General features: G+C 44.7%; 2 protein-coding genes across 2 annotated transcripts in view; both read right to left on the reverse strand.

The window, feature by feature from the left end:
- ALK (ALK receptor tyrosine kinase) overlaps positions 1 to 26459 on the reverse strand; it is a 678620-nt gene that overhangs the window by 379486 nt on the left and 272675 nt on the right. The gene's annotated exons all lie outside the window — the stretch shown is intronic.
- LOC112820905 (double homeobox protein A-like) lies at positions 17552 to 18486 on the reverse strand. The gene has a single exon (XM_025868004.2). The coding sequence runs from the start codon at positions 18475 to 18477 to the stop codon at positions 17791 to 17793; it is 687 nt and encodes a 228-aa protein (XP_025723789.1). The 5' UTR covers positions 18478 to 18486; the 3' UTR covers positions 17552 to 17790.

Here is a 26459-nt window from a genome sequence, read left to right on the forward strand (position 1 = left end):
GCGGGTAGAAAGGAACCCAGGTCATACATTTGGAAATAGGCAGCTTCGCTTGGAGAACTAAGAAAGGGCTAAGTCTCTCTACTGAAGCTTAACGGCAAATTCCTTAACAGGCGAGCCCAGAGAGACACCTGTCTGGGTGGAAGGGGAGAGGGTTGCTTGGGTCACTGGCTATCTTTGGTTAAAGGCTTCAGAATTGGGTTTGTAACCTATTTTTCTAATTTGTTGGCAATCACTCATTTCTGGAGCTCAAATTCACTGTAAAATAGTTCAAAATAACCAGAACTGCATTTTCACCCAGTTGTGCCTAGATGCAGAGGAATTAGCTCTGTCCCATGCCCCTGTGAAAAGTAGTTTCAAACTAGCCAATTCAGAGCTTGGCAAATGGCTTCTGTGAGCAATACAGAAATATCAGGTGGGGGAACCAGAGAGTGGGAGCCTGGTGTTGCAACAAGCCCCAGACTTGTTCTAAGCACTCTACAAATTTTAACTGAAAACTCCATCAAGACCTTGGACACCAATTCTGGCTCCATCCCTGCTTAAGAACCTGATGCTGGTGCCTCAGTTTCCCCATGTGTCACCAGGATAATCCCGCCTCCTCTGCCCACTGTCAGGATATGAATGAGAAGACTTTGTGAACTGGGATGTGGAAGCCGGGCAGGGGTGGAGGAAAGGGGAGCCCCAGAGGCAGGAGGTACACCCCAAGGCCTGGATTCTTACTCTTTCAATTCATCTCATTGGCGGTGTCCAGAATACTAGCGAGTCTCTTCTCAGCACGGAGGGGACAGGACGGAGTCATGGTGCTCGCTCAGCGTGTCTGAGTCATTCCATAGGGGGAGGACAGCTCTGGGGAGTTATCCCCTGAAGGAAAAGGAGGCAGGCAGAAAAGTCGGATGAATGGACTGCAGAGCAAGTCCAGAAGAGCGATGCTGGGTGTGGGAGACTCAGAACATGGTTTGGGCAGATTTCAACAAATAGGGTCCAGAACCTTGTCCTGGTCTTTGCTGTTTGGATGCCCCTTATCAGACTCAGAGCGGAAGCTTAAGTGGCCCATCAGGACTGAGCAGGAGACAGGAGCTCTGATGGAAGCATGTCCAAGGGGGCACGCAAGGAAGTTGGACGGAGCCAGGCAGAGGCCCAACGCTGCCTCCCAGGACACCTGACGTGTGAGAGGATAGGAGTCCAGCTTGGCTCAGAGTTCTCTGGGATGGAAACCTCTCACAGCTGGATGCTGATGTACTGGGAAGTTAAAGGCCTGCCACCTAGTGTATGTCACTCATTACCTGTCGACTGAGGTAACAAAGCTGGACAACCTTGACATAAATTGCATTTTGGGTTTTGTTTTGGTTTTTTTTTTGCCCCTGATATTTTGCCAGCAGAATGGGGTTCGTCATTTTCTGAAGAAAATGGCTTGATTTTCCCTGATTCTCCTTGCAGAGGGCTTGGGTAGACACTGTCACAGTCCATTTGCCCAGGGAGTCCCCAGACCTGGGTCCCCTCCTAGCTCGGGATCTAACATGGATAAGCTTGGAGTAGAAAACCTGACCACAGACTCGTGGAGGGCCAGGCCTGGGGAGGGTCCGGCAGCTGCTGGGTCCAGTGAACTCTGTATCGACCTCTATGTCTGAATGTATGTGAAACATATAAATGGGGCTCTCTGCTGAAGCTGGGGTCCCCCCACTCATTCAGTCATTCTTAGGCCTGGAGACTGTTGGTATACCAAAGCTTTTGTTTTTCAGTTTAGGAAAGGTTAGGCAATGTGTCTAGGACCACAGGACAAGGGGGTAGCAGAAATGAATCCAGAACCCAATCACCCCACTCCCAGTTGTACAAAATTCCTGTTCTGCTTCATAATGTCACTGGCTCTCACCTGCCTCCCAGGGTAGGAAGAACGGTGATAAAGATCAGGATAGAGGCTGAACTACTGAAAATACACAATGACATTAAGGAAGGTACAGGGACCTTCCTTTCCTGTGTCACGTTTAGAGGCAAGATCATTCCCTCACGCTGGGGCATCACATTCTCTCTCAACTTCCTGGAGCATCTGCTTACCTGATAGGACTGTAAAGAAGGATAAAAACCACTGCTTAGTTTATCAGTCTGAGCTATGATTCCTCTCCGCCTGGAACACTTCCTTTTTTATCCACTATATTCTGGCTAAATATCACTCATCCTTAAGTCTCTGTTCTCATTTCACCTTCTGATTCCCCAATTTAAGTATCTCCCTGTTATAATTCCTAATTACACCCTTTGTTTTCCTTCCTATGCAACTAGTAATTTCATAAAAGCAATTTGAATTATTTGTTTTGCATCCATCTCTCCCATCAACAGTAAGGCTAGGACCACACCCAGCAGTACCCCTTCTGTCAATCACAGGGGCTGGCAAACTCTAGCCTGCCTGCCAGATCTGCCCCATTGCCTGTTTCTGTAGGACCCAGGAGCTGAGAATAGTTTTTACATTTTTTAAGGACTGGAAAAAAAAATCAAAAGAAAAATAATATTTCGTGACATGTGAAAATGGTATAAAATTCAAGTTTCTGTGTCCATAAACAAAGTTTTATTGGAACACAGCCACGCTCATTCTCTTACACATTGACTGTTTTCACATTATAATGGCAGAGTTGAGCTGTTATGACGAAGCAAAAAAAGCAGAGAAGGGCGATGCTGAAGTTCAGACATGTGTCAGGGATTAAGCTCAGACCTTTCAAACTCCTACAGAGTTTCCACTTATTGAATTTATCCAAACTGGCAACAAGGACTGCAAAAACCAATGGCCCAGAATCCAAACTGACCCCCACCCCCCAGCAGGTTTTCTAGATATCCGTGAGAAGTAAATATCCCCCAGGACCTGGGATAAAAGGTGCTTTGTTAAAAGCCACTTTGAACACCTCCCTGAGAAAAGACACTTAAAGGGATAAAAGTGTTTTCAGTGAAAAGATGCCTGATGTGTTCTGTTTGTGCTGAAGCTGAGGTTGGTTTCCATTCTATTACAAAATGCAACAGCCCGAGGAGTTTCATGTTCTGACGCCACATTGTTCTGCTTTCAGCTCTTGCTTTTGTTCCTGCTCACATCTCTGACATCGGAACAAAGCCACGGTCCTGTGCAGACAAATGTCCTTGGATTACAGTGCCTTGCTTCAGCTCATCCCGCTCAAACCAAAGCTATGTTAAGGTGGCGACACTGGTGTTAACTCAAGATTCTTGAAAGTTGGCGAATCCTCCCATCGATCATTGCTGTTGGGCTATTCTGGCATATTTCACTCCAACTAATAAATGCAGATGATGTTTAATGACAGTGGGGACCAGGGTAGTAGTTAGAAGAAGCTATGGGGAGCTTGAAGACAAGAGTCTATAGCCCAGAGGGAACAATGTCTGAGCTGATGCCTTTGATCTCATAAACTCTCAGGATTAGAAGGGGCCTTAAAATGTTGTCCAGCCATTACGGACTCAATGTTTGTGTCCTCCTAAAATTCCCATGTTGAAGCCCTAGCCCCCAGCGTGATGGTGTCAGGAGCTGGGGCCTTTGGGAAGTGATTAGGTTTAGATGGGGTCACGAGGGTAGAGCCCCCATGATGGGATCGGTGTCCTTATGAGAAAAGAAGAGAGACCAGAGCCCTTTCGCTCCCTCTATGTCTCTGTATCAGAATGACCCTGCAGAGGAGGAGGTCGTCTATAGGTCAGAAAGAAGGCTGTCACCTGGAGCTGAATCTGCCAGGACCTTGATCTCTTCAGCCTCCACACTTGAGAAAGAGATGTTCACTGTTAAAGCCTCCAAGGCTACAATGTGTTGTCATAGCTGCCCAAGCTAACACAACAGCCCATCGGCACACCCTAATTTTGAAGGTCCTCTCCACCGCCTCTGCTTGAATGCTCATGTGATGCCACGTCCCCACCCCTCGCACAAGATCAGAATGACTTCTGATCATTGGCTGAAATGTACTCCCTGTAAGTCCAACCTGATGGTCTTGGTTCCATCCTTTGGATTTCATAGGAAAAGCTTAATCTCCCTTCCATGAAGCAGCTCCACAATCACTCAACCTGTCCCCAGCTCCCACCCCCACTGCCACCTCCCCATAACCTTACCACTCTTCTCTTTCCAGACCCAACCAGCTATATTTTCTAACCACTCCTCATATGGTTCCAAGTCTCTTTTTTTCTCACTTAAAGCTTTCAACAGAGACAATAAGCAGCCAATGGGCTGGACGCTCACTTCATTTTCCCTCACTCTCTTCCTCATAGGACTGAAGGAATGAGAGAGGCAAGTAAGTAAAAGTCCTACTGGATAAGCCACAATCTGGACCATTCAGAGCTGCTCTCAATGTGGGCCCAAATGTTTCTTCTGGAAATGGCAGAAAGAGTGGATGTTACCGATCAATCACAGGGAACAGGGGAAGGACTCCAGGAGGGAAATGGAATCTAGATGAGCCATTTGAGGTCTTGGGCCTTTGTGCTCAACTACAAAGAATTTAAATGTATTCGAGAGTGCTTCTAAGTGGAAGATAAAGAAACAGTAGCAACTGCCACATTGAGGTAGCTGGAAAGTGGGTATCCCTGTGAGCAGTTAGACTGAAGGAGAATGAGTTCACCTCTTGAGGCAGATTATCTGATTCAATGGTTGGCACATCTGGCTGTTGCCTATTTTCATAAATAAAGTTTTATTAAAACAAAGCTACACTCGGGGTGCCTGGGTGGCTCAGTCATTAAGCATCTGCCTTCAGTTCAGGTCATGATCCCAGGGTCCTGGGATCAAGCCCCACATCGGGCTCCCTGATCCGTGGGAAGCCTGCTTCTCCCTCTCCCACTCCCCCTGCTTGTGTTCCCTCTCTTGCTGTCTCTCTCTCACTCAAATAAATAAAAGTCTTAAAAAAAAAACAAAAACAAAGCCACACTCATCCATTTACCTATTGTCTATGGTTACTTTTTTGCTACAACAGCAGATATGAGTACTTGTGATACAGACTGTGACCCAGGAAGCCTAAAATATTTACTATTTAGCCCTTTCCAAAAAAAAAAGTCTGCCAACCCCTAATCTAGCGTGCTACTTCCTATGTTGTATGCCTTGTAATTCTAGTCCTGTGTGATACTTCCCCAAAATATGGTGGGGGAAATTCTTCACCTGAGATGTCCCTCTTGGAAATTTCATGGCGATCATCAGCCTTTTAAAGGCTCCAAGAAGACCCATCAAACACCTCTATTTATCTTTGTTTAACTCAGCATTCCTCAGACTCACTTGACCCTATCAACATGCCATGGAGCCCAAGGAGCATACTCGGTGAAACACCAATCTTGTTGCTTATTACTGCTCTTTGAATTGATTTTCCTTCAGTTTTTTTCCTGAACCTGTAGACAAGCCATGCTTAGATTTTCCAGTCTCGTGTCAGTTACCCTGACGAGATCTGAGGGAAGGCCTGCGGTGCTCCCCTTAGGCCAGAGTGGTGCAGGTATACAGGGCCTTTGTACCCCGGAGGTGACTATATCAGGAATTGAGGGAAATCTCCAGTGGGCCAGAGGATTCCCCCCTAATGTCATCATATTTTCCTTCTTTACTGGATCCTATGAGCAAAGGACATGATATCTCTCATAGTCAAACAAACGAAACCAAGCCCCCCCCTGGAGCCCCATTCCCATGCAGTTAGCAACCATTTCTCTGCTGACACTTACAACTCCTCTGAAGCATTGTCTATACATATCTCCTTCAATTGCCTCTTCATATTCTCTCTTAAACCCCCTCTACTTGGGCTTTCTCCTCCTATCATTCCCCTGAAATGGCTCTTGTCAAGGGCACCATGACTTCCATGTGGCTACACCCAATGGTCAAGGCTCAGGTGTACTCAAAATATCTGCAGCATTCCACACAGAGAATGACCCTCCTCCCCAAAACACATCCTTCTCCTGGCTTCTGAGATCCCTCTCTCCTTTGGCTCCCCTCCTACCTCCTTGGTCCCCTCCTTCTCAGCTACTCCACGGTCACCTGCTTCTCCCTGACCTCTAACTGCTGGAGTGTTTGCTGACCTCTTGCTGGAGTGCTTTTCTCTATCTACATTTTCTCTGGGTGATCTCATTCTGTCTCATGGCTTTAAATACCAATGACTCCTACATTGCTATCTCCATCCTCAGGCTGGAATGTGCTTTCCCCAGAAATTTGCTTGGCTCACTTCTTTCATGTTTCTGCTAAAATATCACATTATCAGTACGGTCCACTCTGACCACCCCCTATAAATATATGTATAAATAACACCCCTTCACCCCTCGCCCCTCTGCCTGCCAGTGCTCCCTTACCACGCTTTCCCCCCCATCTTAGCACTTATTACCATCTGTTATCATCTATATTTGCTTGTTTGTTAGTTATTTGTTAGTTGTTTGTCTCCTGTCACTAGAACATAAGCTTCATGAAAGCAGGTGCTGTTTTGTTCTCTGCTATAATCCCAGGGCCTAGAACCCTGAAAGGCACATAGTAGGCACTTAGTAAATATTGTAGTCTGCACTGGGGTTGTAGAGTTCAACATGATTTCATAGCTGAGGGAGCTGAGTTTAGGTCTTTTTGCCTCAAATCACATGCTTGTTAGTGACAGAACTGATATTAGAAATCTGGTCATTTATTAAGTCTCTACTAAGTACCAGGCACTCTGGTGGACAATGGGGACATGGGTTCCATTTCTGCTCTAACGGACTTTTTCAGTGAAGACAGACTTTGAACAGACAATAGTAACTTGCCCCTTGCCCTCCAGGCTAAGTTCTTTCCATGGCTCCTTGTTACCACCACCAAGACCAAGATAGTTGACCTTAGAGAAATAGCAATTACTCCTTCTCGGGGCATAAATTTTTGAGGATTCTGCAGCAGGAAATGAAGTTACATCTCCCACTCAAGACAACTTCCTCGGTTCTTAAACTATGCCTGTGAACAAGTGGTGGGCATCTTGTGTGGTCTCTGAAGAGTCCCAGTATCTACTGGTCTCTCATATTTGCAGTTTCTATTTCTAATGCCCATACCTTCTCTGGGTGAATGGTTTTAATTTCATTCACCCTTAATGGTGTCTAGCCCAAAGTATTGCAGCCTGCCCTTCCATTCTGAGAAGATTCTATTACACGGTGGCAAGCAGGGAGGGACAGAGGCTCTGTGAGGTCTTTATCCCATCCTTGTAACCCACAGAAGAAAAATGATAAGAGCTATTATTTCAGAGGTCTTCCCTCACTCATCTACACATTCAAAGTGAATAACATCGTAGAAGCCAGAATCTTCGATTTGGATGGGATCTGGAATGTCATATTGTCCCACCATTTTGCACCAATGAGGAAGCCCCTCCTTGAAACATCTGGGACATGTGGGTAACCTTCCTTTAAGCCCCTTTATCGACAAAATATATTCACTGTCATACAACTTGCCTTAGGTTGAGTCAAAGCCAACTCCCTAAAGCCTTCACACATCAGTCTTGGTTTTGTCTTTGAGACCGAGTTATACCTCACCTTCCACTTATTTGCCAGGTCTTCAAACAGGCCTGGGAGCAGGGAAAAAAGGCATTCATTCCATTCATGTTGGACCTAGATACCAGTGTCACTCTGTTGGCAAATATAGATCAGTACATCTTTCTGTTTGCCCACAGGCTACAACATGAGGAGTATGAGGGGTTGCCATTGCCAGGGTGTGGATGGGGGATCTGAGGCATATGGATGGCAGAAGGCTCACGGTGGACAAATGATTCAGGGCGGCTCGTCCTCTGCTCTGACTTGGATCCCTAATGTATTGCACACTCTGGAGAAAGCTATTACAATAACGACTCCAGGAACATTAGAATTCCTATTATTGAGAAAGATGCACTTTCATTTAAAGGGTTTCATTCTTCTCAGATGAGTTCTACTGTCTGCTTTCCCTTCATTCGAATCCCATGTTTATTATTTCCACTCCACTGCTGGCCTGATAAAGCTAAAATTCCACTCACACCAGCCAGCAAGCTCAACTCCAGGTAGCAGCAGATGGAAGCACGTGGTTTGTTGGAGACAAAGGTTTCTCTCCAGTTTGGTCAGCAAGCCGAATCTGAACTGACAAGATCATAGCTCTACAAAAATAAGATCTATTAATTGTCCTGTGGAAGGAAAAGGTCATTGGGCAAATGTTACCCTGTATCTCATTTTACAGCTAGAGTCTGGGCATCAGCATCAAATCATTTCTCTGTAACTAGATTCTGCCTCTCAACAATAATTTTAAAAATGACTAGATAAAATCACGCTCCAGGTCCGCTTGTGAATTTTGTTCCTTGAATACATTTCACTTACGCCGAAATCAGTTTGGAGTTGCTGACACCGTACTTTCTCCTAGACCCCACTAAAAAATTTATTCGAAGTGTCTGGGACCATTAATTGATTCTCCCAGATCTCTGTTGGAGCCCATTTCTTGGGCTTCAGCTCCTAAGGAAGAGGCAAAGTTTCCCTCCTGTGACCTGGGTCACTAATAATGGCAGAGCCTGGGAGAGGGGCAGGTCGGGGGGTGTTACCTGTCAGTCCAAACACTGCACCTGACAGCCTTTGGGGATGGATGGACTGCAAGGGCCGGCAGCAAAGAGCACCACCATCAGAGTCAGAGGTCTTCAGGGGCTGGAAGGTGTGGGACTAGGTGTCGTGCACAGGGAAAGGAAGCTGCCGCAGAAGAAACTCTCTCTACCTCCCCTTGGGGGTTGTGGGGAGAAGCCACAGTACTTTACCTCCTCGGGCTGGCACTCGCATATTTGCAGATTCAACAAACATTTCCTGAGCATCGACTACACGCCCATGCAAAGAGTAAACATCCCTTGAGGAATAGTACTTCCTCACCATAACTAAAGAGAGGTAGATTTTGAGGGTCCTGTTGTTGTTCGTTTATCCGCTGTTAGCAGTTCCATTAAACACTTATGTCAGCCATCTTGAATCTTATGGGGAAGAAGGTGGATTTTGGATAAATAAATAAACAGATAGCAGAGAGACAAATAGGTTCTTCCTCTCTGGTGTCAGTGCCAGATCCGGGCAGGACGACTTGCCCCAAATCACACAGCTGGATGTGACAGAGTTGAGACTGGACACCAGTCTCCCTCCCCCCTCACCCCCGACTGCCTTCCAGGTGAACAACTGTTGAATGCCTTGGCGCTTATAAGATAACTTTGTGGTCACCATCTCAGTAGTGTTCGAAAAACCATCTTTGACTTTAATGTAAAAAAATAGTAAGAAAAATGAAGGCTTTCTAAATGTAATTTGCATCCTTCCCCTTCATTTTAACTTCAAGTTTGGTTTGTTTTTTTTTTCCCCATCCCTTTACCTAGATGATCAATAAAGCCCCTGATCATTTTCATTTCATCCTGCTTTCTTGGTCTTGCTCATGGCTGCCAGTCATGTCCATATTTTAGGGCTCCATGCTTTATGACAAATGTAGGAATTCTATTTCTAACATGGTTAATTTCTCTCTGGTTCCTAAAGTTATCATGAGATGGAGCCACACTGAGCCAGCTGAGGAGGAATCACCCTTGTCCAGGGGAGAGTTCTCCCTGGTGACCATTCTCTTTCCAGCCACTGCTCTTCTGACCTTGTCTCTCTTTCCTTCTGGCCCCCAGCCCTGAAGGCTCGCCTGCCTGGGGAGGACTCCCTGATGGCTGCTCTCCAGGTGTTTTAGTTCACAGCAGGGGTGGCGGTGGGCATGGGAGAGCCCGGCAATGCTTACTGAGGGGATGAATCTGGGAACAGGTGGTTTTGCTGTCTTCTGAAAAAGACTCCCTCCTTGACCTAAATCTGGTCAAGGTCCCCTAAGCCCTGTGAGCCTCGACCTTCCACGTGCCTCTTTGTCAGGCCTGTACAGCCCAATTTTAGTAAAAATCCCAGCAAGTCGGGTTAGCCAGAGAATCCCCACCCTGGACATCTGGCCAAATTCCTCATCCCCTGCTCTCCTCCAGGGAGTGTCTGATTACCCCAGCCTGCCTTCGGCAAGACTCCCTTTAAGACTAACCCTACTCTGTTCCCAGTTCTCCATCCACCAACTGCTCTTTGGCAATAAATTCCTACTTTTCCTGGTCATATTTGGAAATGAGCCTAGCTCTATGCTGGGGTCTCTTTTCTCCTGTTGCAATTGTTACTGAGTAAAATCTCTTGTTACTGCTGTAGCTACTGTCCAGCTCTGATTTTCTCTGTCACTTCCACAGATATCTTTGGAATTTTAGAGTTCCAGACTACATGTCGCCCTCAGAACAACTCCCAGCCAGTGTGGGAAGGAAGGAATCAAAACGAATACAACACTTAAGGAGCATGACCTCCTCCCACCCTGGGTGTGCACATACAAAGGGGGCTCGGAGGCTCTACGGTAAGGCACTCTATCAAACATGAGCTTTATCAGAAAGGAAAAACACTGAGAGCAAGTTCATGAATTCTGGTCCTCTTTCAATTTTGGTCCCCAAGCTAACTGCTGAGTCATAAGTATTCTGCCATGATTGTGGTCACTGGTAGCTTTCTGTAAATGAACTTAAAAAACTTTATTAACCCAAATTATTTTTTAAATGTCTGTGCCAAAAGGAAGCCTTGAGCTAAATTTAGTGCTCAACTGAAATCTTAAATTTATCCCAGATGCCTGGCATTTCTCATTCTCTGCTTCTTTTTATTACTTTTGGCTCCCCTTCTACTTTTAATTGTCAAGGTTTATTTGAGATTTAACATAATAAACTGCTTCTATCCCTTTTGTATTTCTCCTTATGAAGTCAAATTAGCTAATATTTTCAGATGTTGACACTTCCTTTCAAAGAATAGGCCTTTCCTGTAAAAAAAAAAAAAAAAATCAGCTTCGGAGAAAGAATGTAAATGGAAACAGAGCCCCCTGGCTTGGCCACTGTTCTTCCCTGCTGTGGACATTGGCTGACTTGATCTTTAGCAGGGGCATGGATCACATTGGTACACGAGCATCTTACAAAGTCTGTATCTCCTCCACTAAGAAAATAAAACCCTGTTCTTCATGGATAGGAGATTTTCAACACCAGGTCATGGGCCTGAGTTCAGTGTTCTTCCACAAGAAACACACACCATTTTATACCATAAAATGAATTTGCACTGTCCAAACGGAATGGTTTCAAATACTGCCAAACGTGATTACCAAGATTGATTTACTCCTGTCCTCTGATAACCTGGTTACTTAGCTTTGTGCGGGTTCAGCTGGACTGGCTTTTCCCTGTGGCTAAGTAGAGACAGACCCACTTTTGGCAAGTCAGGGAAAAGGTGAGCTCTGCAGAACAGGGACGACTGGGCAATAAGGCAGAAGCCAGTGCTGGCTGCCTAACCATCATCTTGCATCCAACCGGTGACGATCCAGCCCAGGCTGTAGGAGACTCACCAGGGATGTCAGGGCTCAGGAAAAATGGGTAAGAATAGGAGCAGAGTTACCTTTCCTCTGTCCTACCTATGGTTCCTCCCTAAACCAATGTCCTGCTTTTCTTGGACCCCTGAGTCCTTAGGTGCCTGCTGGCCAGGGCCACCTGGCTCCCTTTCCTTGACAGCCACCCCTGGTTGGCACCAGTGAGACCTGGTGTCCAACCCCAACTCCACCACATGCCAGCTCTGCGTTCCTTGACCTCTTGGAAGTTCAGTTTGTTCAAAGGGGAGAAAAATCCTTGCCTCACAATTAAATGTAATCTTATCTCAAAATGAAAACAGGATATCAAAAAGATATCTGCACTCCTGTGTTTACTGCAGCATTATTCATAATAGCCAAGATACGAAAGCAACCTAAGAGTCCAAAGATGGATGAGTGGATAAAGAAGATGTGAGATTATACATACATACATATATATACGCATGTGCACACACATAAATACACAATGGAATATTATTCAGCCACAGGGAAAGAAGGACATCCTGCCATTTGCAACAACATGGATGATCTTGAGGACATTATTGTAAGTGAAATAAGTCAGACAGAGAAAGACAAATACTGTATGATCTCACTTACATACGGAATCTAAAAAAGACAAACTCAGAAAAAACAAGGAATAGAGGGATGGGTGCCAGTGGTTGGGGGATGAGAGAAATGGGGAGATGTTGCTCAAAGGGTACAAACTTCCAATTATAAGATGAATAAGTTCTGGGGATTTACAGTACAGCAGGGTGATTTTACTTAACAATACTGTATCATATATTTGAATGTTGCTAAGAGAGATCTCACAAGTTCTCACTGCAAAAGGGAAATGGTAACAATGTGACAGGATGGAGGTGGTAACCAACACTATGGTGGTAACTAATACTATGGTGGTAATTATTTTGCAATTTATAATCAACAAGTACCCTAGGAAATAATTAAATAAAAATAATTAAATAGGAAAAAAGTTGTAAAAAATTTGTAGCCTATTTCATGTGCCTGGCATGATGGTAGGCCACCAGTAAAGGCTCAGTTATGGTAAATTCCCTCTTTCTCTATTCTCTGGTCCCTGCCCCTTTACAGACTTATCTAGTTTGTCTCTTTTCTGCAAGGATCCCCACTCTGTAGGTTGACAGCATATCTCATTCACTGTAGATGATTCAGAGACTGACAAATATTCTCTCCTTGCCCAAGCTTCAGTCAGGCTCTTCTGAGCCCACTAGACCTTAACCTTGGCCCCCTGTGCTGTCTTTGGCCTGCCTCACCACATCTTAGCCAGAATCCTGCTAAGTCAGTTTAGGAAGAATCCCCCTACCCTTGATGTCTCCTCTGGGTGCTTTTCCATCCGACCCCCTCAACCTGCTCCCTGGCTATAAATTCTCACATGTCCTTGTTGTATTTGGAAGTGAGCTCCATCTCCCTTATTGAAATAGCCTTGAATAAAGCCTTCGTTATCATTTTAACAAGCATCAGAATCATTTTTCTTTTTTTTTTATAATTATTTTATTATGTTATGTTAGTCACCATACACTACGTCATTAGTTTTTGATGTAGTGATCCATGATTCATTTTTCTTTAACAGTACATGCCAATGATTGTTGCCATCATCTTTGCTCTCTTTCAGGGATCAGGAGATCATGGGATTTGTCCACCTAGTTCCTGGGTGAAAATGCAGCACATCCACAGTCATGTGAGAATTCTTCTGTCCTGGCATCACAGTTAGGCTGGGAAGACCTACGGTTATATTGTGTCTACAGGTAGGCGCTTTGAGGTCAAATGGGGAGGGGTGCAGAGTCTGCTCCAACACATTCCTCAGTCCCCTTCCTCGGGGTCAACATGGTGAACTGCTGGGGAGGGGCTGGGCCAGTCCTTTAGAAGCTGCTCTTCATTTCTGACCCACATTCAGCCCAGTTCAGGGCAATCACACCAGCCTTTATTTAGGGAGAGGTCTCATCTTAGGAAACCAATGTTTCAGATCAAAGGTCAACCTCAAAATCCAATCCAGAAGCAATTATAGTAGTGTTTTAAGAACCACAGTTGAGGTTCAAAGTCTAACTTTTTTCTTCTGAAACAACTTGCTTCTGCCCTTTGACAAACAAGGTTAAGTCTCAGGGGAACTATAATACGATTTTGATTTAAAATCTAAAGCTCAGTGCTCCCTTCAAGTTGTCATCAGTTTGTCATACTGCTTTGTTTAAAAAAAAAAAATCAAGGTCAGTGGGCATGAGCTCTGTCATCTTCCTTCCCCTCCATTTCAAGGTTGCTCTGTTCCTGAGCCCATTTGTCCTCATTTTGGGGGAAGAAGGTCCCTCCTTCTTTTCAGAGTTAAACCTTCCCTCTGTGCTCCCACCCTTTCCACCCTCTCTCCCTCCAGGATGCTCCTCAGGCCCTACTTCTCCTCACCTATCACATGCTACCCCCAGGGAAGAGTTGTCCAAACTATGAAATAGGTGGGTACTACCAGTTATGTACAAGATGATGAAAAAATAAAACACTTTAAAAATAGTTATACACTTATTTGAATATGTGTTAAGAAAAAAATTACATAACTAGCATGTCAAAGCCATAATTCTGCAGATATTATCACTTTAGATGAGGTTAAATATATTTAATTTTATTAAATAAAGCTAACTGACTTCTAACAATACCAAGTAAATGAGAGCAGGAGTAATATGGAGCTTTGGAAACAACGGACTGAAGTTTGGACAGTCTTTGCCCAGTAGAAAGCCCTGGACCGGCAGACAGGAGTCCCTCTTCTGCCACTCACTTGCCACGTGGCCTCAGGCCAATGCCGTAAACTCTCTAGGCCTCCTCTGGGATCATCTGTGATCTCATGGGGCTTGCTCCTTTCCTCATTTACAAATATACTTGGTTTTTCCCAGTATGGGAAAAAAATTCCAAAAACCGCTCCTTGGGGTGCCGACCCCTCAAGTTCTAGTTCTCCTAGTGCTCTCCCTCTGTTTTGAGGGTGCGAATTCTGAGGGTTCTGCATTTTTCACCCCTCCTCCCTTGAAATCCCCCCAGTATGCCTGCCAGCTTTTTGAACCCACTGAAAGAGCCCTCATCAATGTCGCCATGACTTCCCAAACAGCAAGCAGCATTGCTAGTGTGGAACTTCTAGAATAATACCACTCACATGGGCTTTGAGAAAGGGGCCTGGGAACCTACCCTGATGTATGGTGGCCGTTACCCCAGAAAACTGGATTCTGAGCTCCTAGCATCTCATTTATAAGAAAACTTTTAGAACCGTCATAGCTGAAGACCCTTCCTGGATGGTCAAACAACATGCAGTGGGGGTCCCCGGGCTGCTGCCCTCACTCAGCACTGCTGCTTGCCTTCTGGGGACAGGAAAGATGCTGGAGGAATGCCAGGAAGCAGCCTGTAGGGCATGGGTGTATCAGTATGGGCTGTGGCGGGTGCCTCCACCCACACTGAGGGCCTCAGAGGGGCATCAAATTGGGGCCGTCATGGGCAGCAGTCCCGAGAGGAGTTCTGGGGTGAGCAAGGACAAGCAGCTGAGTTTCTGGGCTCATTACTTGTCTTTCCAGCCTTGGACCAAATGGCTCCCTTTCTGCCTATCTCAATCTCTTACTGTGCTAAATGGCAATAATTAGAATTGAGGGTAAGAAAGAGTCTGTTAGTTTGCTAGGGCCACTGTACAGAAGTACCCCAAACCAGGTGACTCAAACAGTAGAAATGTATGGTCCTGGAGTTCTGGAGGCTAGCAGTCCCAAATCAAGGTGTTTTGGCAGGGTTTGCTCCTTCTGAGAGCTCTGAGGGAAGGATCCCTTCCAGGCTTCTCTCCTTGGCTTGTAGATGGCTGTCTTCATGCTCACACAGTGATCTCCCTCTGTGTGTGCCTGCTCCCAGATCTCCCCCTTTTACAAGGACACCAGGGGCCCACTCTCCTTCAGCAGGACCTCATCTTAATTAACTACATCTGCAACAACCCTATTTTCAAATCCGGTCACATTCCAAGGTGCTACATTTGGGTTTGGGGAGGGGCACAATTCAATCCATCAGACTTGAAGAACTGAGCAAGGAGACAGGGCAGCACATTCTAGACCTGGCTCCGCCACTAAGCAGCTCTGCTGTGCTGGGTATTTCTCTTGGCCTCGGGCTTCTCACCTCCTCAGCCTGAAGGTAAGGCTAGATCGTCTCAAAGGCCCCTCCAGCTCGAACAGCCAATTGCTTCATCATCTCACTGAAACGGATCCACATGTTTGCAAAGCATTTAAAACTTCTTACACGGAAGATACGGTATAAACACTAAGAAATAATAACCCCCAAGCTTCCACAGAAAGAGTGCATACAAATTGGAAGTGGTTTTCAAACATTATTTCATTAATCCTTACAAATCCCCTGTGAAGTAGTGCTATTAAAGAGCAAACTGACAATTGTGCTATAATCTGGTCAAGTAAAAGAACAATATCTCAGACAAGATAATAGCAGACTTATCTGCCACAGAGGAGGGCTGAATATGCAAAGGCCATGAAAGTTGGAAACAAATAGGAAATTTCATCTCAGGTGGCTTCGAAATAGGGGTTGGAAATGAGGCTTTGGCTGCCATCCTGGGACTTTCCAAAAGAGGGAGGGGAGATTTATGAGCAGACTTTCCAGAATGCATGCATCATTCATGGACTCTAATTTTTCATGCATAAATGTTTGAGCTGATATTTAAGATCTAGGAAATCTTCTGGGAGGGAATTATATTGTTTTCCTGAGGTGAGAGAAAAAGCGCTGCCCTAGATTTTTTTTTTTCTATGTACAAGGTGGCTAGAACAAAAATGTAGGTGACATTGTTATGGAAATGTGGCCATTTCATAGAAGCCCTCCCTCCCAGCCAGGCAACTGGGCTCTTTCCTGATTCTCACCAGCTTTCAGAGACAGCTGATCAGAAGGTGCATTCTATCCCAGGACAACTGATCCTACTCTACCTAGAAAACAAGATGAAGGAGACATTCCAAGGCAAGAGTCAACCCTGGGCAGTGGGACAAACGGTTCTGTCTATGCCTGGACTTGCACAAACACTCTCCAATATGGTGGATGATGGAAGAGGCCCAGAAGATACTTCTTGCCCACGCCCAGCCTTAAAGAGCTCTCTCACTGGCCAGTCTTCTGCCCTGAAATTCAACCATTGGAGATTTTTGAGTTTGCAAGATTTTCTATTTCCAAATGACCTCCTTTAAAATCCAAATGCTCCTGGAGAAGTAAGGGCTGAACCTCTTAACTAATCACTACCATCTTAGTATGAGAGGGCTTGGCCAATCAACCTTCTCTATGGTATTGTGAGATTACTTAAAAGAGAAGTGGGTGGGGCAGGTCCCCAAACCTGTGGAGAAAACCAGGAAAGAGAAGAACGAAAAAGGGTGCAGTGGGGGTAGTGGGAAGACTCTGAAGATCGTCTCTGCCAGCCTCACTGCTCTGCCACCTGGACTACAAATAGGGGTTAACCTCACTTAGTGAAGCAGCAACACTAATAGTATACAGATTAACTTTATTTAGTGAAGAATCGTCATGGCTAAATTCTTTTCACATTTTAATACTGTGACCCAATTGGTAAATCTGATTATATGCAGTGAGCAACTCTCTTGCAGGGTTCTACTGAGGCTGCTTATATTATCAAAAACAAATTAAGAAACAAACAACCTTTAAGACTGTAACATTAAAGGAACCCAGCTTCTCTGCTGACCTGGCCTACCCTCACCTCTCAACATTCTTTCAACCATACCTACGGCTAATTTCTTGTAGTTCTTCAAGTGTGCCAGCCCCTCACACCTCCTCTGCACATGGAACCACCCTCCACCACCTTCCATGGCTAACCACTATTCTTTATTCAAGACTAACTCAAGCCCTCCACTTCCAGAAAGCCTTCCCTGACTTCCAAGCTAGGTGTGGGTCCCTCCCCTGCACTCTGGGAGGGACTTATCCCTCTGGTTTTAATTGTTAGCTTGGTTTCCAGTTTCCTCCTCTGGAGCACAGGCAGAACCATTGTTCTCCATCTCGGCATCCCTAGTGTGAGACCCCATCCCTGCACTTAGGAAACGCTCAACCATATTTATCGTGAATGAAAAACTTTTTTTTTTTTTTTTTTTGCAGCAAGGAAAGGGTTTATTCAAGAGGCAGCCAGATGAGGAGACAAGGAGGTGGGAGGGAGCTTCAAACCCGCCTTCCAGAAGGGGGAGAGAACAAGTTTTTTATAATCAAAGGAGTTGAGGCTACATGCATATTGATGAAGAGAGTGGGGGAGCATGACTTTTCATGAGTAAAGACGGAGTGTGCATAATGAGCAAACCTATATGTAACATACATCCCATATTCGTTTGGGGGTAAAGACAACACCAGAACAAAGCAAAACCCAGCCCCTGATGCCAGGACGAGGGGAAGCAATTTAGGGCAGCTGGTATAAGCTGGATGGGGTCTTGGGCTCATTTTCTTGATTAAGAAATGCAGGGCCTTCCTTGTTCATGGGCTGGGACTGTATCAGTTGACCTTGAGTCCAGGCTTCCGCAGAGACAGCTAGTGGGTTTGTTGGGTCTGAAAAGGCCCAATAGTTTATTGGGAAAACAGTTGTCTTGAACTCTCTCATCCCAGAGATCCTGTTCCTGGTCTTGTCTCTGTTCTGAGTCTTGATCATCAGGTTCTCTTTTTCTCTGGACATGGAATCTGGATCTCCGATTTTGAAACCAAATTTGGACTCTTGACTCTGGAATGCCAATTTCCTTAGCAAGTTGCTCTCTGGTATCAATTCCAGGATAAGGGTTGTTCATAAATGCCCCGATGAAGGTGTGTAATTGTGAAGAAGTATAGCTGGTACGACACCGTCTGTCTTCTCTACTTTGAATCTCCTCTTCAGAGTGATCTTGGTCTTGACTTGATTCTAAGTCCTCATCGGGTTCTGATTTTTTCTGGCACTGGTGCCTAGCTCTTCGATTCTGAAACCAAATCTGGATTCTGGACTCATCAGTGTTGATTTCTAAAGCAAGTCTTTGTTTGGTAGCATAACCTGGGTAAGGATTTTGGTCAAATGCCTTGATGAGGATTTTCAATTGATCTTCTGTGAATTTGGTGCGGCTGCGTCTCTGATTCATTGTTATGGTCTTGTTTGGAGAGTTGTCTTGGGCCATGTTGGAAGAGAGTTCTGAAGTCTAAGGATCCAATGAAAAACTTTTTTACCTATTAAATTTGCTGATTAAAAAATGACAGGACTCAATTTGGTGAGGGTGACTTAAAGCGCTTATCTTCTATGTTGGAGATATAAATTGATTCAAGCCCTTGGAAAGCCATTTGGCATATCACGAGCAATCGCAACTTCATGGCCTTTGACCCTGATACTCCTCTTCTGGGAATCTATTCTCACAATAAGATAAACTATGAGAAAATGATATCCATGATGATTTTCAGGACAGTGCTATTTAAAGTAAAAAAAATACCTGGAGTGAACTTAAATGTCCACTAATAGAAGAATGGTTAAGTGCAATCTGATGCAATGTTTCGCAGCCATTGAAAATCATAGTTACAAAAAAGTATGTGCAATGTGGAAGAAAATTATGGTAAAACATTAAATGAAAAAGATATAAAATGCATGTAGGATGATTAAGATAACGTAAAATAAGAATAATAGCTAACACATATATGGTGGCTCACTTTAACACTGTTAAACTCTCTAAATTCTCACAATGACTGTGTGTGGTAGGTGCTGATGAAGATTCTCCCCTTGATCAAACTCTAGGCAGGCTCTTCTGAGCTCTCCTTTTGACCACCCCCAATCTGGGGTTCCCATGTCTTTCTTTGTAAAGTCCAGTTCTAGCAGGAATCCTGTTAAGCCCGTTCAGCCCAAACCCCTCAATATCTGTTCTGGGTCCTCAGCCTCCACCATCCCATTTAATGTCTGATCTGCCCTCAGCAAGAATCCTGTTAAGTCAGTTTAGCTAGAATCTTCCCTCACCTAGGGTGTTTCCTCCATCCACTGACCCCATCCTGCTCCTTGGCTATAAATTCTCACTTTTCCTTGTTGCGTTCAAAGTTGAGCCCAATCCCTCTCCTCTACTACAAACTCATTATGGTAGGTCCCTTCTTAAATAAAATCTGCCTTACTGTTCTTTCACAAATGTCAAGAGGAGCACCTGGGTAGCTCAGTTGGTTAAGCGTCTGTCTTGGGCTCAGGTCATGATCTCAGGGTCCTGGGATCGAGCCCCGCATCGGGCTCCCTGCACAGCAGGGAGTCTGCTTCTCCCTCTCCCTCTGCCCCTCCCCCCACTCATGCTCATGCATGCTCTCTCTCTCTCAAATAAATAAAATCTTAAAACAAGTCATGAATAATTTTTTAACAATGCCATTAATATCTCCATTTTATAATGATGAGGGCAGAGGCACAGAGAAGTTAAGTAACTTGCCCTAAATCATACAGCTAGTAAGCAATAGAGGGTGAATTTGAACTCAGTCTGTGTCAAGAGGCTGTGCTCTTGACCACTAGGATAGAAAATTCATCCAGAGTTTGGAAGGAAATAAACAAAATGCTATTGCTTTAAAGCTATGAAAATATAAATGAATTTCTTTTATTTCCCTGTATTTAAAATTTTCTATAATGTGCTTATACTATCTTTACAAAAGAACAAAATTTTAAATAAAAATTTAAAAATTAATCATAATATATAAATCTTCTTCAAATGTCTACTTGCAAAGCATGTTTACAACAGTTGTTCAGTTGTTGGGTTAAATATTCTGGAGCTGTCTTGAATTAAAATGTTTAAATACTAAATTACCTGATGTATACACAGATATACATAAAGCTAAAATTGTATTTCTGCTCATGTATTTTTTTTCCTTTTCAATAAAGTGTATTCACTGTAATGTGTAACATAAGAGATTAGATGTTTATACCCCAGCAAGACTTCACAGAAAGAAATCAAATAGTCAGGAAAAAAATCCTTTGTCAAGCCATGTGTCCTGCTTTCAGATTGCAAAATATGCTCACTGCAGAGTTGGGGGCATGTGAAGGAAAAAGGGCTCCCCTCCTGCTCAAACCCTAGTCTTGCTCTAGGTGAGAACAGGAACCCCAACCAAGTCCTGGGGCTATGTAAGGGGAGGGGCTATGTAAGGGGAGGGGCTATGTAAGGGGAGGGGCTATGTAAGGGGAGACCAGAGTTACCTCTGGACCCTTAAATTTCTTCCAAGTTCATCTCATTTGGGGTCTCTAACAAAGGAGAACCAACCCTCTGGAATCCCTTGAGCTCTCACACAGAAATGTTTCTGTGTTACAAAGGCAGGTTTAATGTCTATAAGAGGAGTGCAAGAAATTCTAAGGGGAAGGAGGGCAGGGGAGAGAAAGGAGATGCCAGGGGGAGGGCTCCCCTTCCTCTTTGGTGTTCGTGCTTGCAGAACAGAAGGGCCAACCCTGGTTTGGGGGAACTATTCCTGCAGAGCAGGGTGAGGAGAAACATCCAGGATACATCACCTTGGCTCAGTATCTAAGATTCCTTGTTCCTGTGCTCTGTCCACGCCCTGCTCCAAGGCACTGTAAATAGAGACATTCGTTCACCTGGGTTTTATGGGGTGGGTGTTCACTGTGGGCAGAACCTGGTGCTGGACGAGGTGGGGGTGCCTCATCCCCAGAAGATAAATACTCACTGGGGGGATGAGATGAACCCCCGGGTAATAAGCTACCTCAGAGTCCCTACTGTGTGGGACCCACAGTGGCCAACCTGAGTGGTGTGGGCCCAAGGAGCCCTAGGTCAGCAAAGCTTGGGGTGTGTGTAAGGATGTAAGGCCGAGTGTCTGTAGACCCCAGAGAGGCTTTGTGGGAAGCAATTTCACTACTTTATATTATGTCATCTTCACCAACATCCTCTATTTGCTTTCTTGATTTTACAAATGAGAAAATTAATCCTAACAATTACATAGCTAGAAGGGGGCTGGAGCTCGACTTCAATATTAACTGTTTGACTTCAAAATCCATGGGTAGAGGGAAGGAAGAAGGCCCACACTTGGATGTGTGTACATGTGTATGTATGTATGTATATATGCGTGTATATAGTCCCAGAAAATGTTCCAAACTGTTTGAATCATGTCCCATTTACAAAGCTCTCTCCCTCCAGGTACTTAATTTGACTCTCTCAATCGCCCAGCAAAGTAGCAATTATAATTACCACTACTGAACAGATTAGAAAACTGATAACCAGGGCGTATGAGAGATAAGTGAACTGGTGAGGGGCAAAGTACGTGTGCGAACCCACTTTTTCTGCCAATCCCATGCTCACTACACTCTCTCATTCAGCCTGCAAACCTTCTCTGACTGCTACGGGCAGGCCAGGCTGGGGACAGGCCCTGGAGACACAGAGAGGAAGCCAGTTCTGCCTCTGCCTGGTGCGGAGAAGGTCCCCCATGCTCTGCAGGCCCCGGGGGCAGGGGAGGAAGGGGGTGAGACAGGACACATTTGGGGCCTTTAGGCTCCACATGGCAAGCGAAGATAAGGCTGGGGAGGGCTTCAAGGACCCCTCAACTGGCACCTTAAAACATGGGTTTGTCACAAGGCCAAGACAGGTGAAGGCATCTCCATCAGAGTAAATAACACCTGCAAAAGCAAAGAAATGAGGAGTAGTGCAGGGCTCAGGAGAACAGCCCACGGTATGTGTTATGGACTAAATGTTTGTGTCCCCATCAAATTCCTATGTTGAAGCCCTGAGCCCTAGTGTGATGGTCTTAGGAGAAAGGCCTTTGGGAGGCGATTAGGCTTAGATGAGGTCATGAGGGTGGAGGTCCCATAATGAGCTTAGTATCCTTTTAAGAAGAGGAAGAACCCAGCATCGCTCTCCTGCTCTCTCTCTCTACCACCTGAAGACACAGAGAGAAGGCAACCATGTGCAAGGCCGGAATAGGGCCCATACCAAACCCCTGACCACACTGGCACCCTGACCTTGAACTTCCCAGCCTCCAGAACTGTTATAGCAGCCCAAGGAGACTAAGGCTGTATGCATTTTCCACTCTACTTCTCTGCTTTGTATATGGCTGCCTGCCAGCAAAACAGGTCTCTGCAGAAATCATGGCGGAAGCCCAAATGGAGTGGGAGAGACTCGCCACGAAAAGAAAGCCCCTCTTATCCGTGCCCCAGCGATCCAACATCCCCACACCCAGGAGCTACTCCACAGCACTCACGGTCTGCCCGCTGCAGTTAGGAGACCTGCTGCTAGGAGCCTGGCTGCAGTTTCCAAAAGAGAAAGATCTCAGTGTCAGGTAATCACACCCATCATCCCTAATGATGCTTAATGCCAGGCGCCACCGTGGCTCTGAGGCCTGGCTGACGCAGGGAGGCTCTGCTGGGCAGGATGCTCTCTGGAAGGCCAACAGCAGCCTTTTCCAGACCACCGCGGCTATATTTTATAAAAAGATCTCTCTCTAGCCCAATTAGAACGGAAAATTCTCCTCCGTTCTCTGGTGTCCTCCGGCCCCAGCTGCCCTCTGCCCAGTATCCAGAGGACAACACATCATTCCCTTGATTCCGAAGTAGGGCAGTTTGCAAGGAAGGACATTTGCGGGCTCTTTGATCTCTCTCCCCCCAAACACAACTCACTGCTGATGCTGTGAATTTCTGCGGTGGAAGGCAGGAAGCCGCTTCCCACTCCCTAACTTAGCAGATGAAGATGATTATCGTATCTCTGTTGTGTAAATGGCCGTGGGCCAGGGAATGGCCGAAGCGTTCAATCCGCCCAACTTAGGGCTCATGCCGCGCACACGTGTCTCTGGCTGGTCTACCACCAAGACCCCCACAGGAGAGAGAGCAGGAAAGCATGAGTCACATCTTGTTTGTTGAAAGAGGAAGATGTCCCAGGACCTTTTGAAGGGGGGCAGGGGGTGGAATGATGAATATTTCAAGTTCTATGAATCAAATATGAATTGAACTGTAATCAGGGTTTAAAGTAGATGGCTGCATAATAAGTGCTAAACAATTCATCTTTCTGTCAGGTGGCAGAAAGTAATTTATTCATTACCATTTAAGCAAGAAGAGATCTTGTGTGTTTAAAGACAGAAAAGTTTAGTGTGCTCTCTTTTACAGGGCACTGCAAAGGGCCCAGGTTGAAAGAAAGTGCTGGAAAGGGAAAAGCAGTGAAATAATCTGTAGAGCATCCAGCCTTGACTTGGCTGGGGAAATATCATTAATTCTCTTTCAGCATCCAGTGGAGAAATCAACAGGGCTTAGTTTAAGAATTCTTCAGATGATGAACTGGTAAATTCAGGAAAGCTTGATCTTACTTTATGCATCTCAGGCAGTCCCTAAATAGCTATGTGTAAAGTTAAAAGGTATGTATTAAGTTACATTCTTTTCCCTTTGACTTCCATTATGATTTTGGAGATATGTTTCCTTGAGACCCCCAAATACAATAAAAGCCCATTTAGGCCTCTTATGATTCACTGCAAGCATTCTACCTTTGTCAACATGCAATCTATGAGCATTAAATTGTTCCACAAATCCATAAGAAAAATTTACACTTTTCTATATAATCTTAGCACATTCAGGATAAATCCCATGTATTCTCCATTAAAACATGTTATATAGCTAATTTTCATTTTACTGCAATTTTTCGTGACTCCATGGGGCTTAAATGTATCATCAGCCATAGTCACCAGGAGAATTCTTAAGGATTTCAGCCAAACTTATGAGCTGGAGGAACCATATGGTGGAGTTTTCTTGGACAGAATTCAGTCGTACTGCTTTACAAGTATTATACCGTATTCATTTGTTATTGCACAGCAAACACCATGTTGTATTATAAAGAAACTGGTGTACAGTTCTGTTTTAAAACTTAGTGGAATTCTGTTTAAGATGCTTCAGTCAAAAAAAAAAAATGTCTGGCCACCTTAATAACTAAACCCAAATCTTTGGCAAAGACCGGACTGTAAAAGCTGTTTTCTCTAAAATAGTTCATGTATAATCCCAAGCAACTCAATGCAAATAACTTTTAAGTGAACGAAGCTTTAAAGGAGAAACTATTCAAATACAGAAAAATCTGTAAAAAAAGAAAATACCATAAGAAAAGAGTTACACGATTCAGATTTAGTATGTTCAAGACTCTGTGATTTCTGTCTCTCCTCACAAACTGGGGAACTGCCCCCACAAACAGAGAATGAGCTCATGCACCGGGACGAGTCATTCTTTCTAATGTACACAGGATGCAAGGAAACAAAATAAAAGTTGAGCCTAAGACTGCCACAGAAGTGTTTAGAAGGCAAAGTTAGAGACTTCTCATAGTAAGTTGCAAGTTGTCATTTAGAGGGCACGTGGGGTTCTGTCGAGTTACGTGTGCACTAAAGCAATGGTGTCAGACCTGACGTGGACACCATGGGAGAATCTCCCCTTCACACATGTTTCTGGGTGCTTAAGAAGCCCCACACTTGTACCTAATCTACAGGACTACTGCCTATTAACTATGATTAAAATAATCTGTCAGCTCAAATATTTAAACCTCTATTGTGTTTTACAAAGTAACTCTGTAGACAAGTGCTAGAAAGTTCAAGAGCCTAAGGAAAGAACGGAGCAAGGGGAAACTCGTTTTCTAATCACAGGTTTTTGTTTTATTTTGTTTTTTTTGTTTTGTTTTTTGGGTTTTTTTGAGAGAGAGAGAGAGAGTGTGAGCAGAGGAGGAGCAGAGGGAGAGGGAGAGAGAGAATCTCAAGCAGACTCCGCACTGAGCATGGAGCCCAACACGGGGCTCGACCTCATGACCCTGAGATCATGACCTGAGCTGAAATCAAGAGTCTGACGTTCAACTGCCTGATACCTCCAGGCGCCCCAAACTGCAGGTATTTTTCCAAGCAGACATCTGTGATCATGAACAGATACACAATGGCCTCTAAGAGGAGTTTCATTTGTTTTAATCTTTCTTGAAATGGAATATTGAATTTCCTCACAGAGTAGTCAGAGTTTTCTTTTAGGATTTTTTAAACTAAGCTTTATAGGAGAATCTTAAATTGAATAATCTTTAATTGCTCTCATAATTCTTTCTGTTACATCAAGCACAGATTCCAAGGAACCACAATCCACAGCACTACTGTCCACTTAGTGGCCACTATCTATCTTCCGGCAACAGCAACATCAAACATTATTGAGTTGCCAGGCACTGTGATAAGTCCTTTACATATGTGATCTCAATTAATCCTGGTAACAACTGTCTGAGGTGAGTACTATTATCATTCCCATTTACAGATCAACGCTTGGAGCAGTGCACCACGCTGTGGCGGGTCATGGCTCAGGACAGGAATGCAGGTCAGCCTGACTCCACACTCACAGTCTTCACCATTAAGCTAATTGGAAACAAGCTGACCCTGAAGAGGTCCCCTCATGTTCCCAGACCTATAAAATGATGGGCGGACCTGAGGGGCAGTCGAGGACCAAACAAACACAGTTCCTGTTCTACTTCTTCCCCCCACTGCCCATAAAAGCCCTTTAATAATAAAGAGTAAGACATGTTTTGGGTAGTTCATGTTGGTTGTCTTCCCAATGCACCAGGATACAATTCACTGTCTAGACAGAAACTTGATTGAACGTTCATGGCCACGTGTACCTTCAAATCCTGGCAAGCGACCCGGAAGAGGGTAAGGTGGAAGCCCAGTTGGTTGGGGAGCAGCAGTTGTGGAGGCTCAGGAGGGTCCCCAACGTGGACTGTGCATATTTCCCCTCTTCTGGTCTCCTCCAAGAGCCACTAAGGAGAAAATAAAAGCCTTCCCTCTTCGCAAAAATGTAGGAGAATAAAACAATACCTAAGAGGTGACCTTAGGGATTTTCTGGTATTAATAGAACCATCATAAATGAAGAATTTTATTTCATTTTTTTTGCAAGCGATATTAAGCCTAATGACAGGGTCTCTAATTCCAAGCACCAGAGAGTTATACGGTGGCTTAGGGACTTTGACACCCAAGCTACTGTAAGTGAGAAGAAAATGTTAAGGTTTTATGGAAAGCAGAGAAGGAAAAGAGAGACCGAATCAAAGTTGGCAAATATTAAGTACCTGAGTGTATTAGTATTTATAATTTTAATACACTATTTTAAATGTTGTTCTTAAAGGTATCATAAAAAATGTTATGCAAACCATCAAGTATTAGCGATCCTCCTAGA

Source organism: Callorhinus ursinus, unplaced genomic scaffold, assembly GCF_003265705.2.
Source record: "Callorhinus ursinus isolate GAN/ISIS: 27379988/994484 unplaced genomic scaffold, GSC_fseal_2.0 scaffold10, whole genome shotgun sequence".
Lineage (NCBI taxonomy): Eukaryota > Metazoa > Chordata > Mammalia > Carnivora > Otariidae > Callorhinus > Callorhinus ursinus.

Coding starts and splice junctions, on each gene's coding strand:
- LOC112820905 (XM_025868004.2), bottom strand. CDS start 18,477: ATGGCCCAAGACAACTCTCCAAACAAGACCATAACAATGAATCAGAGA.